The sequence below is a fragment of the Apodemus sylvaticus genome, chromosome 8, assembly GCF_947179515.1.
Source record: "Apodemus sylvaticus chromosome 8, mApoSyl1.1, whole genome shotgun sequence".
Lineage (NCBI taxonomy): Eukaryota > Metazoa > Chordata > Mammalia > Rodentia > Muridae > Apodemus > Apodemus sylvaticus.
Window position 1 is genome coordinate 93,555,565 of NC_067479.1, and position 18,631 is coordinate 93,574,195.

At 47.8% G+C, this 18,631-nt stretch overlaps 1 protein-coding gene across 2 annotated transcripts; it reads left to right on the forward strand.

Annotated features, from left to right (window-relative positions):
* The first annotated feature begins 1,947 nt into the window (after positions 1-1,947).
* Positions 1,948-18,443, forward strand: Actr8 (actin related protein 8). 2 transcript variants are annotated; one of them, XM_052189971.1, is made up of 14 exons: positions 1,948-2,186; positions 6,282-6,452; positions 7,513-7,623; positions 9,704-9,808; positions 10,061-10,234; positions 11,127-11,220; positions 11,433-11,565; positions 12,331-12,484; positions 13,131-13,226; positions 13,906-14,046; positions 14,717-14,981; positions 15,616-15,779; positions 16,925-17,108; positions 17,210-18,443. In XM_052189971.1, the coding sequence occupies exons 1-13, from the start codon at positions 2,064-2,066 to the stop codon at positions 17,066-17,068; spliced, it is 1,875 nt and encodes a 624-aa protein (XP_052045931.1). In that variant the 5' UTR covers positions 1,948-2,063; the 3' UTR covers positions 17,069-17,108; positions 17,210-18,443. The 2 variants fall into 2 exon arrangements, with proteins under 2 accessions (XP_052045931.1, XP_052045930.1); XM_052189970.1 differs by lacking the exon at positions 17,210-18,443 and having other exon boundaries at positions 16,925-17,202.
* Positions 18,444-18,631: the final 188 nt, after the last annotated feature.

Genomic DNA, 18,631 nt, shown 5'->3' on the forward strand with positions numbered 1-18,631 from the left:
TCACAGGGGCGCTTGCCACATCCAGCGCAGGTCACTTCACTCCTGTTTTCTCGACAACTTCTGAGGCTTACAGAGGGGCACCTCTTGTGGAACTTAATCTTTTTTTTTTTGTTTGTTTGTTTTTTTGGTTTGGTTTTTTTTTTTTTTTTTTTTGGATTTGATTTTTTCTAGACAGGGTTTCTCTGTATAGCCCTGGCTGTTCTGGAACTCACTCTGTGGACCAGGATGGTCTTGAACTGAGAAATCCACCTGCCTCTGCCTCCCAGAATGCTGGGATTACGGGCGTGCACCACCACTGCCTGGCATGGAACTTAATCTTAGCGTGGGAGAAAAGTGCATAGGCAAAACAAGTACCCACCGATGGCTCCTAGGTCTAAGGAACCATGATGAAAGGACACCCTGGGGAGAGGGTGGGGAGAGCTAAGGTGATCCAGCCCGACACCAGAAATTAGGTGTATGGGCCCCTACTCCTAGAACCCACATGGAAGAAAGAACTCCCTAGAGTTATCCTCTCACCTCCACATACACACCAAGATCAAATATAGCTTCATAGTCCACAGGCACAGGAGGGAGTGGTCCAGGCTGAAGACTTGCTCAGTGGGTAAGAACACAAGTCATGCTCTCTTGAGGACTTGAATTCAAATCAAAGCAGCCATAGAACAAGGCTTGGGCAACACCTCCTGCTCAGCTGTAACCCCAGGTGTCAGGTAGGGGCAGGGTCTGGGGGCCTGCTGGCTATCAGCTGAGCTCTAGGTTTATTAAAGAAATCTTGTGGTATAATAGAGGACAACCTGATGTCCTCTGGCTCTGTAGGCATACAGCGCGTGCACACACACACACACACACACACACACACAATGAAAAGAATTAGATAAAGTAAAGTCTTGGAGGTAGTTGGCCATAAACTGAGGCAATCCTCGCGAGTGTTGGAATGGCATGGATACGCTGCCACAACAGACTGATTTGTAGTAAAACACTGAGCAGCCGTATGGACAAATGATGAGGAACTGGCCTAGACAGGGACCCCATCTTAGAGGCTGCTGTTGTCATCCAGCAGGAGTTGCCTAAGTGACACCACATTCAAAGAGTGAATGAATTCAAGATCATTTTAGTCACTTCGCTATTTGTGATGGAGTGCTATTGGGTGAGTAGTCAAATTATATATCTGATTTATTGTTGGGATCCTGTCATCCCCTGTCCCGCCTCCTGTGGGAAGTGGGAATTAGGAATTATGTATTTGCCAGAGGTGGCAGCACATACCCTTAATCCCAGCACTTGGGAGCAGAGGCAGGAGGGTCTCTGTGAGTTCAAGGCCAGCCTGGTCTACAAAGCAAGTTCCAGGACAGCCAGAGCTTCACAGAGAAACACTGTCTCAAAATAAAAAATAAATAAATAATAAATAAATAAATAAAACAAATCTGTATTTAGTTTTAATTTTGCAATGCTTTGTAGAACTCTTATGTATAGATATCAAATGAGTAAATGCCATTAAATTCAAAGAAGTTATGCAAGGAATGTGTCAAGAGACCGAGTCCCAGAGAACCCAATCAGGCTGGATTGGCAGGACCAACAAACTGTGAGAACTAGAAATATCATGGAACCTGTGAGTGAAGACCTGTGGAGTCAAAATGAGACTGATGAACCTCAGACTCAACACGGAGCAATTTATCAGGGTTAAGTGAGGGAGCATACGCCTTTAATTTCTATAAGCCTAAATAGGAAGTTCCAGGCTACCCAGGACTAAGAAGTGATACCTTACCTAAAATAAATTTAATTGACTAACTGTATTAAGCTGGGGACGTAGCTCATTGGTAATAGGCACATGCTCACCATGCATAGGTGCCTGGGTTCAGTCCCCATCATCACTAAAACCAAAAAAGGAAAACCCAAACTCCAACCCCGTCACGCCCTCGTTCCCAGAATTCTCTAGGGGCGACGGCGGCGGCGGCCATGTTGACTGTGGGCAGCCAGGGGACGCTGCGCCTGCGCGATGGTTCCCCTTTGCCTACTGTAGCGTCGGAGTTCCTGAGTCCCGGGGCTGGTGGTGGTCGGCGGTGGCAGAGATGACCCAAGCCGAGAAGGGGGACGCGGAGAACGGGAAGGAGAAAGGCGGGGAGAAGGAGAAGGAGCAGCGCGGCGTGAAACGGCCCATTGTGCCCGCGTTGGTCCCCGAGTCGCTGCAGGAGGTGAGGTGCAGGGGGAGCTGGCCTTGGTTAGACCACTGCTAGCCTGGGCCTCTGCTGCTGGCTGGAGCCCGGGGTCCGGGCGTAGCCGGAAGCATTCGGGTCCCCTCCCCTAGGGTCCTTGTGCGAATTAGTGCGGTGCAGGGCAAAGCCAAGTCCACGGTGCACAGGCTCCAAGTCTCAGCTATAAGTAGTCACAATTTAGCAACAGGCTGGCTGGCTCTCAGGGACGCCAGCAGACAATCGTTCAGGGATGGTTAGAGCTCTAGCCCGTTCCTTTGTTTGCAAATCTCACAGTTCAAGTCATTTCACGTTTAAAAGCAGGAAAAGAGTAGCTTTTCCTTAAATAGACGTGAAGAGTCGATACGTCAATAACAGCACCAGTTTTAAGTAAAAAAAAAAATTGGAGTAGCATGGCTTACACTCTCACTAACCAGGGATCACAGAGAAGTAAAGGAAATAAATTCCTGTAGGGAAATAGGCCACGGCAGTGCACAGCTCCCAGAAGAAATAGGGAAAGATTGGCTGTTGAGGATTTCCCGCGGATCATTTCAGAACCTTCTTCCTCTCCCATCGGTGGGTTAAATTATCTTAACTGGTAGGGCTGCTGTAAAATGCATAGTGTGGTGTGTGGGGTAAGCTAGTTCAGAGGACCCACAATGCATCTCTTCCAGTCTCCACGGGAGGGCAGAGGTTCCTGGAGGTTAGAGATTTAGAGAGAGGTTAGGATGGTTTAGAGTGATGCAAGGTTTATAAGCATTTCTCAACCTGTGGGTCACAAGCCCTTTGGGGGGTTGCATATCAGATATTCACATTACGATTCATAACAGTAGCAAATTTACAGTTATGAAGTAGAAACAAAATAATTTTATGGTGGGGGGGGGTAGTTTCCACAACATGAGCTGTATGCATTCATTAAAGGGTTGCAACATTAGGAAGGTTCTGGGGAAGAGAACTCCCTGAGAGACTTGGATCTGGAGAGAATGTAAAGGACTGGAGACATAGCTGTTTAGAATTGGGAAAGATGGTAGAGTTGTTCTGTATCCACACAAGCTCATAGCCTAGCGTCTTCATTGAAGCTAGTGGAGAATGTTGGTATGGGATGCTAACTTGATGGTGTTGTGCTATATCATTTTCATTTGCAGAGCTTACACTTGAGAGCCACTCAGTTGAGTTACCAACAAAAAGGCAAAATTTAAAAGGGTGGGGGGTGGAGAGATGGCTCAGCAGTTAAGAGCACTGGCTGCTCCTGAGTTCAATTCCCAGCAACCACATGGTGGCTCACAACCATCTGTAATGGGGTCGGACGCCCTCTTCTGGTGTGTCTGAAGACAGCGACAGTCTACTTGTATACATAAAATAAATAAATATTTTTTTTAAAAAAAGATCTTACAGGTTAAGCAAATTTAAGTTTACAACTTCATGTTGAGTTTCAGGTTGGACAGTTAGCATTCTCTTGCTTTTTTTTTTTTTTCTTTGATCCAGGGTTTTTCTGTAGCCCTGGCTGCCTGGCTGTCCTGGAACTCTCTGTGTAGACCAAGCTGGCCTCGAACTCAGAAATCTGCCTGTCTCTGCTTCCCAAGTGCTGGGATTAAAGGCGTGCGCCGCCGCCACCCGGCATAGTCAGCATTCTCTAAGGCCAACAGTTCTACATCCAAGCTACGAGATTAACTCTGGCTTCCTCACAGGAACTTGATGAGGTAGGAGCTTTCTCCGAGCAAGAGGCAGGCTGAACTTATAGCGTATCTTCTGGTCCCTTCTCTACACCCCAATGAGTTTCGTCATATACTTTGACTCTCCCATGCCCTCTGTGACACTTTTACTTCATAGACTTTTCTCAGTCTTGGGTTAAGTAATGAACAATTCTCAGGAAATGATAAGTGGAACATACTATAAGGTTTCTTTCCTAACACATTAAAATACTTAATCACTATAAATAATAATTGTCCATACATAACTGCATTCTCTGGATTTTCTTAATCCAGACACGGCAGCCTGTGGGTCTTTGATAAAGTCCAGGTGTCCCTGGTGGGTGGCAGCCTTCTGTGTTTTCCCCTTTCGATTGTTAGATGTCCCCCATAGCACAGTGACGCTGTCGCCATGTACTGAGACGGTAGGAAACAAGACAGCCGTGCCCTCTTCACTAGGGTTTGTTGTACGTCATGGAAAGGAGGAAGGCTATAAGATCATGTTGTGAAGGGACCAGCGATTTACTCGGGGTGGCATTTAGTTCATTCCTGAAGGGAGGAGTTAGATGGAGCTGAGAGAGAGAACATCGCTGGCAGAGGGAGCTGCGTTGCTGAAGGCTCCAGAGTCGTTGAGTTTTGTAATCAACCGAAGTCTGGATTGAAGCTGGGCAGAGTTGCACGTGCCTGTAAGCCATGTAACCTGGGGCCTGGGTCGAGAGGGTTAGGTAGACCAGAAGGACAACTCTCCTAGAGCTAGGCAAGGGCTCGATGGAGCAGGTTCTAGCCTTTGTATTTGTGAGCCACAGAAATGTTGTGAAAGAAACGACGCAGCAAGGGCAGGGTGAGGGAGGTACCAAGGGGTCGGGCTGGGGTTGTGGTTCTCAATAGACAGTTTTCTTTTAATAGAAGTGCTTTAAAAAAGAATCATTCTAAAAAATTATGTGCCTGTGTAGTGGTGGGGGTGGGGTGGGGTGGGTGGCATGTGCACATGTTAGTGCAGTACCCATGGAGCCCAGAAGAGGGCGTCAGACTCGTGAGGTTGGAGTAAGTGGTAGTGAGCTGCGGGACACGGGTGCGGGGAGCTTGTTCTCTGCAAGAGCAGTGCTCTTAACTCTTGAGCCACCTGCCCGGTCCAGATTCCCTGCTTTCAGAGGCATGGCCAAAGTCTCCTTCCCATCTTCTCTGCTGAAACTTTGCTTGCCTCAACAAGTTGGGGAGTGGGGCAGAAGTTTGCCCAAAGTGAGCTTGAATTCTCTCCCGCGAGAGAGTTATAGACTTAACATAGTTATTCTGTAAAAGCCTCAGCCTTCACCTGACTCCTTTGGATTTGTGCTTGTCCTTGATTCTCCATCTCTCTGCTGACAGACCAGGACAGACTCTGACTTTGAACCCCAGGCCCTTGCCAGATCAGGCAGACAGCACGCAGAGAACACAGGTGACAACCCCGTGCTTAAGTTGCTGATGGAGATTGCCTCCAGCATTGTGAGGCGGGAGTTCTTTGCTGACGTTATTTTCTCCATTGAACCCCTCAAGCAAACCCAAATGATCGTGTTAGTCACCGCAGAAGCTTTTTCAGTTAGCCAATACCTGAGCCTCCTGGAGCTTCGGGTGTAAAGCTCTGTAGGGAAGGCAGGCTTAGCGCTTCCCCTTCTGTTCAGTCCCTCTGTCTTCTCTTTCGCCCACGTGAATTTCTTACTAAACAGGAAGTTCTCTGATAGTCGAGATTCAGCCTTGACTACCCTGCTCCCTGTATTTTCTGCCATACAAATGCTCAGTAATTATGTATTAATTTACAGTGGAGGACTTTGGTTTCATTCATATAAGGATTTATGAAGTGTGTACCTTGTGTCAGCTCAAGGGAACACAGAATTTGCATTAGAAGAGCGACTGTAATTGACGTCTCTCAGCTCCTTACTGGATGGTTTTCAGACTTACCTGTCCAGTAGTCTGTGCTGGCTTATGTCAACTTGACATAAACTAATGTTATCAGAGAGGAGGGAACCTCAACTGAGAAAATGCCTCTGTAAGACTGGGCTAAAGGCAACCTGTAAGACATTTTCTTAACTAGTGATTAATGTAGGCGGGCCCAGCTGTGGTGGGTGGTGCCCACCTTGGGTTCTGTAAAAAAGCAGACTGAGCAAGCTATGAGTAGGCCAGTAAGCAGCGCCCCTCCATGGCCTCTGCATTGGTTCCTGTCCTGCTTGAGTTCCTGTCCTGACTTCCTACAGTGATGTGGAGCTGTCCGCCAAATAAACCCTTGCTCCCAAATTGCTTTTGTCATGGGGTTTCATCACGGCTGCTGTAACCCTAACCAGAACACAGTTTGCAGGAAACGTCATGCGATGTCCCCTGTGTGTTAGCTAACCTGTCACCTATCTTCCTAATTCACATCTGTCTCCTCTGTCTGCAGCAAATCCAGAGCAACTTCATTGTTGTCATACACCCAGGTTCAACTACGTTACGGATCGGCCGGGCCACAGACACACTGCCGGCCTGCGTTCCTCACGTCATCGCGCGGAGACACAAGCAGCAAGGGCAGCCCCTGTATAGGGACGACTGGCTCCTGAGGGAGGGACTAAACGTAAGTTGGAAAGGGAGGGGCTGGGTGTCCGCAAGGGGCTGTTTCCTTGGGGAATCGGGGAAGGGGTGGGGCTTAGATCACCAAGTGTATCTGGGAATCTTGAATAAAAATCTTCAGAGTTCTACCTTTTAAAAATGATATCACTCAGGGTTGCAAGTATAATTTTCATCTTAGCTAGTTTCATTTCCTGTTACTGTGACAAAATACCCTAACAAAATAACTCATGGAGAAAGGGACACACAGTCAGGCTATAGTCCACCATCATGGGGAAATCGAGGTCGCGGTCACATTCACAGTCTAGAGCTGGCAACAGATGTGCATATGTGTGCGCGTGTGTGTCTGTGCATGAGTGTGTGTGTGTGTCTGTCTGTCTGTCTGTGCCCGCTCAGCTCACCTTCTCAGCTCTTAGTTCCGGCTCACTGCCTAGGGAATGGAGCCACCCAAAAAATAATTCACAGTATTAAAGTCACTTGAAATACTTCTTGATTAATTAAAAATATGCAAAGGAATGTGATACTGTTACAGAATCAGAAAGATAAGCAGTATGTGGAGGTATGAAGGTTCTCTGAGACATTTTATTTTGAGACAGGGTCTCACAGTGTAGCCCCAGCTTACCTGGTACTCACTGTATAACCAGTCTGGCCTTGAGCTCCTAGAAGTCCGCCAGCCTCTGCCTCATGTTCACCACCATGCCTGGCAGTAGTTTGAATGGTGTTGAAATCTTTGATCAGTCGCAAGACACTTGAGGTTATAAGCTTTTTACCAGGGTTCCATTTTGACTTTTTGTTTGTTTGTTTGTTTGATTTTTGGAATTAGAACTGTCCTTACCGCCCAGGCTGGCCTTTTACAGCAGACCCCCCACCTCAGTACTTGGATGCTGGCATGGAGTGCCACATTCGGCTCTGGCATTCCTAGGGTTGCCATGTCTAAACAGAGATTCAAGAGATGCTACTTGCTGCTGAGAGATAATCTATCATTGATGGATGCTGGGTAGTGTGCCTTGTTCGTTTCCCTTTTTATTAAATAGTTTATACTGATCGTCTTTCATTTCTCTCTCCAGAAACCTGAAAGCAATGAACAAAGACAAAATGGCCTTAAAATGGTGGACCAGGCAATATGGTCTAAAAAGATGTCAAACGGTACAAGACGGATCCCTGTGTCACCAGAACAGGTTCGGTCACTATTCCCTTCACCTTTAGTATGTTTCCAGTTCTCTTGATGTAATCGTGTGTTGCATGACAGTGGGATGTGTCATACGTCCCTGGAGGAGTTTGTTGTCCATACATTAGCACTCATGACAGAAGACTAGCTAGTGTATCTTCTGCACGCCTGGGCTCGATGGCCCAGCCTCCACAAGTGTACAGTATGTTTCTATGCAGAATTCTGTACCCAGCTTTACCACAGGTGTGCTCATGTATGTAAACACTTAAAAAATAATAGAGTAGGGTCTGGAGAGTTAGCTCAGTAGCCGAGAGCGGCGGCTGCTCTCACGGAGGACCCACCTTCTCCCAGCACCCACATGGCGGCTCACAACCACCTACAGCTCCAGTTCCAGGGGGTCTGATGCCTCCCTCTGGCCTCCCAGGGCATCAGGCAGGTATATGGTACACATACATACATGTGAGTAAACACTCATACACATAAAATAAAAGTAAATAAATCTTGGGGGGGGGCGCAGGAAACAGTAAAAGCACAGTGTACTGCTCTAGGGTACTTGTAGAAGCTGCCCTCTGTGAGTCAGGAGGGGAGTGGGTAATTGTGGAGGCCTGGGATGCTTCTGTCTCCTACTGTAGACTTCATAAACACCAAACACTAAGTTTATTTTCTTTAATGTCTTCAATAATAATTTACAAACCTTAAAATGTTCCAGCTTTTTTGGAGAAGGGTTTTGTTTGTTTGATATGTTGGGAAACAATGCATACACAAAGTTGAATCGTGAAAAAGCATGGACTCAAACTAATGATTCTGAAGTCATTTTGGGGATTTGGGGGAGTGGAAGAGATTACCTAAACTTGGGAACTACGCCCAGAGTGATGCGTTTGTCTCTTAGGATGCGAGACACATTTTACCAGCAGCAGCACCACCATCACCATCCACAGTAATGCACTTAATCGTCAGTGCCGCAGAGGAGTGGTGTCCACGTCCAGTGTTTGATGTTGACCTTAACCCCCCAGGACATTCAGCTGCATAGCACATCCATAGCTGCCAGACAGGGCACACGTCTGGCCTCAGTGTGCAGGAGATGCACCGCATGTCATCACTTTACCCTGTCATACTAACACTTAAAGATGTTGTTAGTAACAAGTGCTGTGCAGCTATAAAGTCTTTTTTATATACACACTTGATAAGCTTTTTGAATTTTTTTTTCTACATTTGAACTTTTTTGTTGAAATCAAGACACACACCCTCCCAAGCCCACACAGTCTCAGGATCACCAATATCACCGTCTTGTCCCATGGGAAGGTCTTCGTGAGCAATAATGTTTGTGGGACGGTCCATTCCTGTGATAATTACTCTCTTCTGCATTGCCTCCTGAAGGACCTGCCTTTCTTTTCTTTTTTTTTCTTTTTTTTTTAAAGATTTTATTTATTTTATATATATAATAAGTACACTGTAGTTGTCTTCAGACACACCAGAAGAGTGCACCAGATCTCAGCTATATGGTTGTGAGCCACCATGTGGTTGCTGGGATTTGAACTCAGGACCTTCAGAAGAGCAGTCAGTGCTCTTACCCTCTGAGCCATCCCATCAGCCTAGGACCTGCCTTTCTAAAGGTCTTTCTAATGGATAAATAGAAGGAACACCCACACACACACACACAGTAAGGAGTGCAGCCTGAATCATGCGTGCTCAGTTCAGTGCCGTGCACTGTGTGTGACTGTGTGTGCTGTACTGTTGTGTGACTGGCAGCTTGCATCCGTGAGTGTCACCATACAGCTAAAGCTGTGTGTCCTGACTGGGTATGCCATCAGAAGGTCTCAGCTATGTCTCAATCCTTCCTTCAGATCCACTGCTGTCTATGCAGCCTGTCACTTAAATGCTACGCTACCTGGCCACAGCAGGACTTGCATAGGTCCCTTAAGTCATTATGCGAATATGAGCGAGAATTTCCAAGAAGAGAGGGAGGAGCAGGAGGGGAAGGACCAGTCAGTCTCTCACCGTGTTTCTCAGGTTTTTAGGAGGACACAAGGGGACTCTGCACTGCTCCTGCCTGCAGAGGTCTAGCACTTTTTTTTGATTTCTGTTTCCAGACACGCTCCTACAACAAGCAGATGCGACCTGCCATTCTAGATCACTGTTCTGGAAACAAATGGACAAACACATCTCAGCAGCCTGAGTATTTGGTAGGAGAAGAGGTAAGAAACATTTGACAGTGAACGAAACAGAAAGACAGCAGCTGATTGCCCTGAAATTCTCTCTGCTGTGCCCTAACATTTTAAATCCTGATTTTGAGGAACCCAAGTGTACACTGGCCCTCTCAGTTGCTAGCTACTCCATGCTCAGGATCTAGAGCAGTCAGAAAATACTAACTTTCTGGCCTTAGAGTTTTGAGTGTGAATCCAGAAAACCCATGGACAGTTCTAACAATGTACTTCTTCCTTTGCTAGGCCTTGTATGTTAACCCACTGGACTGTTATAATATTCACTGGCCTATCAGAAGGGGTCAGCTGAATATCCACCCAGGCCCTGGAGGCTCCCTGACTGCTGTGCTGGCAGATATTGAAGTGATATGGTCTCATGCAATACAAAAGTATTTGGAAATCCCACTGAAAGATTTAAAGGTGAGGGGAAATTCCCTTTTATCTGGGTTATCGTTGAGATTCTTGGTGAATACAAGTATTCATTACTGGGTTGCATGTATGGAAGATAATGTCCTTGGAACACTGTCAACTTTTGGGTAGTGAGGAGACCTTTTCTTCCTTACTGTACTGGCTGGTTTTGTGTGTCAACTTGACACGGGCTGGAGTTATCACAGAGAAAGGAGCTTCAGTTGGGGAAGTGCCTCCATGAGATCCAGCTGTGGGGCATTTTCTCAATTAGTGATCAGGTGGGGAGGGCCCCTTGTGGGTGGTACCATCCCTGGGCTGGTATTTTTGGGTTCTCTAAGAGAGCAAGCTGAGCAAGCCAGGGGAAGCAAGCCAGTAAGGAACATCCCTCCATGGCCTCTGCATCAGCTCCTGCTTCCTGACCTGCTTGAGTTCCAGTCCTGACTTCCTTTTGTGATGAACAGCAATGTGGAAGTATAAGCTGAATAAACCCTTTCCTCCCCAACTTGCTTCGTGGTCATGATGTTTGTGTAGGAATAGAAACCCTGACTAAGACAGTGATTTCTCTCCCCTTACCGCATCATTGGTGTCTGGGTACTGCTCTGCTCTGAGGCCAGTCGGCTTGATCGCATTCGTAGCTTTTCTATGTACCTCACCCAGACATATTTCCTTCCTCAGTTCCCATGTCAAAGTTGACAACAGGTCTGAGGAGTCAGGGAACTTGGGTTGATCTTGGTTCTTCCTGAAACCAAGAGGCCTAGAGCACTCAGTTTTGAGCTTTGTTCAGAGCCTGTGTCCGCAGCCATTGTCCTGAGCAGGGGAGCCTCCGTGGGGGTGGGCATTATGAGATTGGATGTGGCTCGACAGGTGTTAGCATGTTCTTCTGTTTTTCACTGTTATTCTTCAGTATTATAGGTGCATCTTGTTAATCCCGGACATCTATAACAAACAGCATGTGAAAGAGCTGGTTCATATGATACTGATGAAGATGGGCTTTGCAGGTGTGTCTGAGGTGCCCCTGACACCCTTGAAACTCTCGCTGACAAGGCTAACTGAATGAACTCCCTGACCTAATTAAACGTGTGTTCTGAAGGGAGTGATGTGCCTTAGCTGTTTGCCCAGAGGTTCCCAGGCTCCCAGGTTGAGTTGACCATTTGTTCCGTGGTGCGCTGCTTGCGTCTGACTGCGGCCGCTCTGCCTCTGTTAATGTCAGGGATTGTGGTCCATCAGGAGTCTGTGTGCGCCACATTTGGGAGCGGCTTGAGCAGCACCTGTGTCGTAGACGTTGGGGACCAGAAAACAAGTGTGTGCTGCGTGGAGGATGGCGTGTCTCATCGGAACACACGGTAAGGCTCCGAGCAAGTGCCAGTCTCTGGATGCTCTCCTGTCAGTCTGTTCAGATCTCCAACGGCCAGAAAGTACGCAGAAGACCTTGCCCTTGGGGCTTCCCAGCCTCCGTTCTCCCTCGTGTTTCCCGAGAGCCATGGTGCCTGTGAGAGTTTGCTTTGTCTCTTTTCCACGGTCATTTACTCCGAAAAGCTTTATTAAGCAAGGCTTGAGAAAACAAACCAGGGTTTTCAGGTCTGAATTCTGTGGCGTTTTGAACATCTGATTTCCTTATCACAGCGGTGCATGATGAGTTGAGTGATGAGTGACTCATGGAATCTGTCTCCTCATGATGTCACTAATGCACACTTGAATAGGACGAGCACTGGAACAGATCTGCTTGTCTAATTCTGTAGTTTTCAAACTACAGGATAAGTGAAGAATCTATCTCCTCCCACCATGATTGTGCCTGTCAGAGGCCGTCGTTAGTGGACGCTGTCCCTGAGCCTTTCTCCGTGTGCATCTTGTTGTCTGTGCCTGATTCCTTCATATGCTAGTGAGCGAAAAGCTCCTTGCTCTGCCCACCAACTGGTCTTAACTTGTTTTCCTAGGCCAGAGTGCTTCTTTGCAAACAGCTGGCTGTTCTAGGCATTCTGCCTCTCATTTTGGCTAGAGTTCTAGTCTCTCATCTAACTGGTCTTACAGTTCTTCCAAAAGATATTCCTTAAGACGCGTACCTTCTAAACTTGACAGATTAACCATCATCCCTGTTCTCTTGTCTTTAGGCTTTGCCTGGCCTATGGGGGCTCCGACGTGTCGAGGTGTTTTTACTGGCTCATGCAGCGAGCGGGGTTCCCTTACAGAGAGTGCCAGTTAACAAATAAAATGGACTGCCTCCTCTTGCAGCACCTTAAAGAAACCTTCTGTCATTTAGATCAGGTACGAACAGAATTAATACTGTTGGTTATTTTTGGTTCTAGGAAAAATGTAAGATATTTAACAGGGATGTCAACCTTACCAGTCTTGTGCGGTCTGTTCACGTAAACTGGAAAGGCCGGGCAGCTGAAGCCCTGGTGCTGTGCAAGCTCTCAGGAGTCAGGGGTGGCCCATGGGGTCTGAGCCCTGTGCCAGAGGACAAAGGAAGGGAAGGGAATACAGCATGTAAGGAGATGGGTGCAGGTGTCCTGTGAGCTGTGACTTGTGTACAATGTGTTATCCGCAGCTAATCATTTCACTGCTGTCTGTGGATTGCTTCAGTTTTAAACTTTATTTGGGTGATATAATCCGGTGAATCTTATAAACCTTGGGAAACTGTAAGTGTCCCAGCTTTGCCAGGTACATAAGGACACACTGTTACTGAGTCCTTATTTACACTGATGTCTGTCAGTAAGGACAAAGCCAAAAAAGTACAAGTGGCAGAAATCTCAGGTTGAATAGAGCAGGGAGGGACAGCTGGGCTCTTGTTTTGTGAAGTTTGGGGTAAGTGGTGCAGAGTTGGAGGGTAGCCACTCTGTGCGTGGGCTCCTACAGTGGACCTGGAGGGGCCACCCGCTCTCCCACTGACAGCATCTTCCCCTGGAATCAGGACATCTCCGGGCTTCAGGACCACGAGTTCCAGATTCGGCACCCAGACTCCCCTGCCCTGCTCTACCAGTTTCGATTGGGAGATGAGAAGCTCCAGGTAACCCAGCAGGCGTACGTGTTCTCGGGTAGACAGCAGGTCAGCCCTGTCGAGTGAAACAAGGCTGGAGCATCCTCAGAGAGGACTGCGAATGTGGGAGTCAGAGTGCCGGCTCCCAAGCCAGAGTAGTCCCTGTTAGGACACAGATTAGAACAGATCTGCTCCCTTCTTTTCTAAAGATTGCATTTTAATCATGCATGTATATGTGGGAATGTGCATGTATGTGTGCAGGTGCCCACAGAGTCCAGAAGAGGTTGTCAGATCTCGGGGCTTAAGTTACAGGTGCATGTGAGCTGGCAGGGTGGGTGCTGGGAACTGAACCCGGATCTTCTGCCAAGAGTGCTCCTGACTGCTGGGCCATCTCCCCAGCCCCCAAGCCCCTATTTGAACTATTCAGAACATGGTAGGTTTTCAGATGGCCACGGTTCTTGCTAGGGGATCATAAAGTAGATTGTAAGCGTTTCCTTTACATTGGCTCTGAGAGTCTCACGTGGTGTCTTGCCACTCATCCGACTGGATTGTGAGTTTTCTGGTCTGTTGTGCAATTCCTTTCCCAGAAGGAATGCTGCCCAATGTGACATGGAGTGCCTACTTGGTGGCTTTTGTCTGGGGAAGAGTGAGCACCACCCTTTCCTAGGAGACACCATCTTTGCCTAAGCATTCTCCTTTCTGTGCCCAGGCTCCAATGGCGCTGTTTTACCCGGCAACCTTTGGGATTGTTGGACAGAAAATGACAACTTTGCAGCACAGGTCCCAGGGGGATCCTGAGGATCCACATGACGAGCATTACCTGCTGGCCACACAGAGCAAGCAAGAGCAGGTATGGACCAGCCCTGCTGCCAGAGGGGCACTTCCTCGCTTTACCCAGAATTAACAGGTCCTTGTTATCGGTGCAGCTCCAACAGGCCACTTGGTACTGTTTGCAGAACAGTGTTTGAAATTTTATCTATTCTGTACTTTATTCAGAAAATATTGCTGTAGGCATAAAGCTGAATTGTTAGTTTGTTGGGCCCAGTAATTGGATATCTGCTGAAGGCATACACTCTAGTTCTCAACTGCTAGCCTGGTGTTAGCAGCTCATCGCAGAGACTTGGGGTGGAACCTTGCTCATCTTCGTCCCTGCCCTAGAGACGAGGAGGTAGGTTGAGTCTGAGCATGAGGATCCCGTAACAGCCACGAGCCTGTGACTCCTGTTGACACACCCCGTGGGAAGTCAGCTTGGGGAGAGTCCATCTATGTGGACATTACAGTTTTAAGGCCCACTGATGGATAGTAAGGGTCTAGAACCTGCCTGCGTGGCTAGAGCCTTGGAGAGCATCCTCACCACATGCCCAGCTCACTTGAGCCTGGGTATAGGTTTTGTGTGTGTGTGCTAAGGTGATTTTTACTGATGCTGTTTTGAGGTCACAGAAGGGGAGACTTAATTGGACAACACCAGCTGTGTCTCTTTTATGCTTAGACCATTGACTGCTTTCTCTCTTAACTTACAGTCTGCCAAAGCCACGGCTGACCGCAAGTCTGCATCCAAACCCATTGGATTCGAAGGGGATCTCCGTGGCCAGTCCTCTGATCTTCCAGAAAGACTCCATTCCCAGGAGGTGGACTTGACTTCTTCACAGGGAGACTGTTTGATGGCCGGCAATGAGTCCGAAGAAGCCCTCACTGCACTGATGTCCAGGAAAACTGCCATCTCACTGTTCGAGGGGAAAGCCTTAGGCCTTGATAAGGCCATCCTGCACAGCGTAGACTGTTGCGGTAAGCTCGCCCTGGGTTCCGGTAGGCAGGGCGGGGTGCAGAGAAGTCAACTGGGTCAGTCTTGCTGTGAAGTACAACGTTTTCTCAAAAATCATCAAGCCTGCTCCATGCTTGCCTTGCCAGAGGCTGGGGGCACAGTCGTGCAGTGCAGGTGGTTTCTGGCCCCATTGCAAGCGCTCTGCCAGTTAGTCTAGTGTGTTCGATAGAGACTAACATACACCATGAAACTACAGCTCTGGCACATGCTAGAGTTGAACTACAGAGTCCAGCTGGGTTTCTGATCAAGACCCGTAATAAGGAGGTCTTCCTTCTCTGGAGGAGCTAGAATCATGTGAGAAATGTGAGGGATAACGAGGGTTAGCATTCACATGGCTGTGACATCTGCACTGAGGAGACCTGCAGAGCCAGCGTGGTTAGCCAGGCAGGCCACACTACACGGGAACTCCCGTGGGCCTCCTGAAAAGGTTCTGTTCTAATCCTAGGAGGAGTGGGATGGGAAGTGGTGGGCTGGTCCTGTCTGCAGTGATGAGGGTACATCTGGGGGTAGATCTTTGAGGGTACTGGGTTGTTCAAGTGACAGGTAGTGGACTGGCCTGCTAGGTGGGTAATTGGCAGGTTGCCACTGTCTTTTCAGCATCCGACGATACCAAAAAGAAGATGTATAGCTCTATCCTGGTTGTGGGAGGTGGTTTGATGTTCCACAAAGCTCAAGAGTTTCTCCAGCACAGAATTCTCAACAAAATGCCACCTTCATTCAGGCGAATTATTGAAAATGTGGATGTGATCACAAGGCCCAAGGTGAGTTGTTCCATGATAACGGGTGGGACAGTACCAGCGTGGGACCAGTGTGGTCACCTCTAACTGTAATACACAAGAGAGTGAGATCCAGGCAAGGCTGTGGAGTGCCGAGGACCTAGAAAAATGTGAACACATTGTGACTTTCAGGGGGTCACAAGGGTGGCAGGAATTCTGGCCTCGCGGCTAGATTTCTTCTGGTTTGGCGTTTTGTTTTTAAAAGATTGATTTTATGTTATGTGTTACATGTATGTCTGTACCCACGTGTGTACATGATGCCTGTAGAGGCCAGAAGATAAGAGCAGATTCCCTGGAAGTGGCGTCAAGGTGTCATGATCTGGCATGTAGGTGCTGGGAACTGAACCCATCTCCTTTGGAGCGGTGGTTATTAACCGCTGCGCCCTCTCTCTAGCCCTGATTTGGTCTTTTGATATATACAAACTCACTGTGTGGTTAAAGCTGGCCTTGAACTCCTGACCCTCCCGCTGCTACCTCCTAAGCTTGGGTGTTTACTTTCATGCCTGGCAATCGTTGAGACTTTTTCTGGTCCCTGTTCTCCTTGATTTTAGCCTTATGAAAACTAGGTGCATCAAGACACCTAGTTTTCTCTTGCCCTGAGAACCAGAACTGCCCCCTTTTTTGGTCCGGGGACTGGAGGTCCTCAAGGACCTTTTTTTGGCTTGAATTCCTTTGAAAAGAAACACAAAGGTGGGAGTTTAGAAATAGGTCCGGTCTGTAATGGAAGCCCTGGCGGTGTTCTGATGTTTTCTTTTGAGGGAGGGTCTGTGGGGTTCCTTCCTCTCTTGTCTCTTCCACAGACATGCGCCTGCCTCCAGGGCTTGCGTGGAGTAGTGAAGAATGACATTTCAGTATAAGACTTAAGCTGTTCTCATCAGCTGTAGCAGAGATTGGCATGTTGGGAAGTTAGTTCTGCCTTTTGTTCTGGTTGTGGTAGTTCAGAGAATTGAACCCAGAGCCTTGCACGTGGTAGGCAGGCGCTCTGTGGCTGAGGTACACCCGTGTTCCGCTGTGTTTCACAGAGATGTAAACCCCGGTTTGTATCTATTGACTGAGCAAGTGTCCCAACCCCACTTGAAGAAAATGGTGTTGCGTATGTCTTACGTACCTTTGCTGATCTCTCTGTCTAGGACATGGATCCCCGGCTGATTGCGTGGAAGGGAGGTGCAGTCCTGGCGTGTTTGGACACCACTCAGGAACTGTGGATCTACCAGCGGGAATGGCAGCGCTTTGGTGTCCGAATGTTACGGGAACGAGCTGCGTTTGTGTGGTGAAAACCACAACTCAGTCTCTGGATATAAAGACTTAAAGAGTGTATGTATTTTAAGTTATTGACCTTGAAGCTTAATTTTCCTAGAATTAAATTAATTCAATTTTATATTAAAGTATGACACTGATTTGAAATCTACTTTCAGTCAGGCCCACCCTGTGCCTGATGGGAAACCTTGCTGTCCAGCCCTCCATCCTGATGAAACTGTCTCATGCAGCCACAAGAGGTGCTGTGTGACCGCTGGGACCAGCTGTGGCTCCATTTCCCCATTTTCCTAGCAGTTGTTAGAAGCTAAAGTGTCGGTCTGGGTTCTGTGCACATCACACAAGATCCTCTTGGAATTAAGCCCTGTCTTTGTAACATGCACACACACACACACACACATACACACACACACATGCACACATACACACGCACGCATGCATGCACATGGCAGGAGCAGGTCAGGGAGCACTGCTGGGCACTATTGCACAAGGAAGGCAGGGTAGGGGGAGCAGAATTGTTTAGCTGGCTGTTAGGCATCTGCTCCTGCCATGTCTGTCCCCAGACTTGTCGTGGGGAGGACTGGGAGACTTGTGACAGTGGGATGAGCCCTGGAGACAAGTATGGACTGTAGTGTCTCAGGTGCACTGAACGGCTGTCACCGAAAGAGTAACCAGTTTACGAGCAAGAGGGGCCGCCGACGGAACAGTCTAACCTGGAATGCTATTGGGATATGTACTTTCACATTTGAAAATGGCCTGTTTTATGTTTTGGATCAAATTTATAGAATATGATTTTATGTTTCTGGGCTGTTTGAACAGTTTACACTCATCCCTGTGCTTTCCAAAGCATAACACACCTGTTAGAATCATTCTGCACCAGTGTCTCTTACAGTGGTAGGTGTTGATTTGGAGGAAGTTGGTTTGTGGTTCAAGTTTTGACACAAACCATATTGCCTTCTGTTATCAGCACTTGTACAAGCTTCTGGCAACCACGCCAACACTGCCTCCACCATTATACAGTGGGTGTGGTGCTCGGGTGCCACACCTGCACTGCCTCCACCTTATCAGAGTATCTGCTCTAGAAGCCGGCTGCAGGGAGTTTGTGCTTCATGCATCTTTGGGTTTTTATTTTATTCGTAAGACGTGTTAGAGCGAATGAGTGCCTTTTCACTGGCTCTTTGCACACTGTCTGTATTGCTGTGGATTGAAACCAGGACCTTGTACATGATACACAAACACTCTATCACTAAGCCACAACTCAAAACGTGACTTTTTGTTGAGACAGTCTTACCCTGGAACTCACAGCTCCGCCTGCGTCCTTCTAGGGCTTTCTAACTCAAAATGCATGTCCCAGGGACTAGAGGGACAGCTCTGTGATTAAGGCCACTTCTACTCTTCTGGAAGATCTGGGTTCAATCCCCAGCACATGCCAGGCCACACACTACCATCTGTAACTCCAGCTCTAAGGGATCTTAGGCCTTTGACCTCTTGTGACACTTCTGAGAGTGATACTTCTGAGTGGATATACTCTTGTGTGTTATACTTCTGAGAGGATAGATACTCTTGTGAATGACACTTCTGAC

Excerpts from the sequence above, each read along its gene's own strand:
- Actr8 (XM_052189971.1), top strand. The coding sequence starts at position 2,064 with ATGACCCAAGCCGAGAAGGGGGACGCGGAGAACGGGAAGGAGAAAGGC. Across the intron at positions 6,453-7,512 it reads TCCTGAGGGAGGGACTAAAC|AAACCTGAAAGCAATGAACA; the intron begins GTAAGTTGGAAA and ends TTCTCTCTCCAG. Across the intron at positions 14,047-14,716 it reads CACAGAGCAAGCAAGAGCAG|TCTGCCAAAGCCACGGCTGA; the intron begins GTATGGACCAGC and ends CTTAACTTACAG.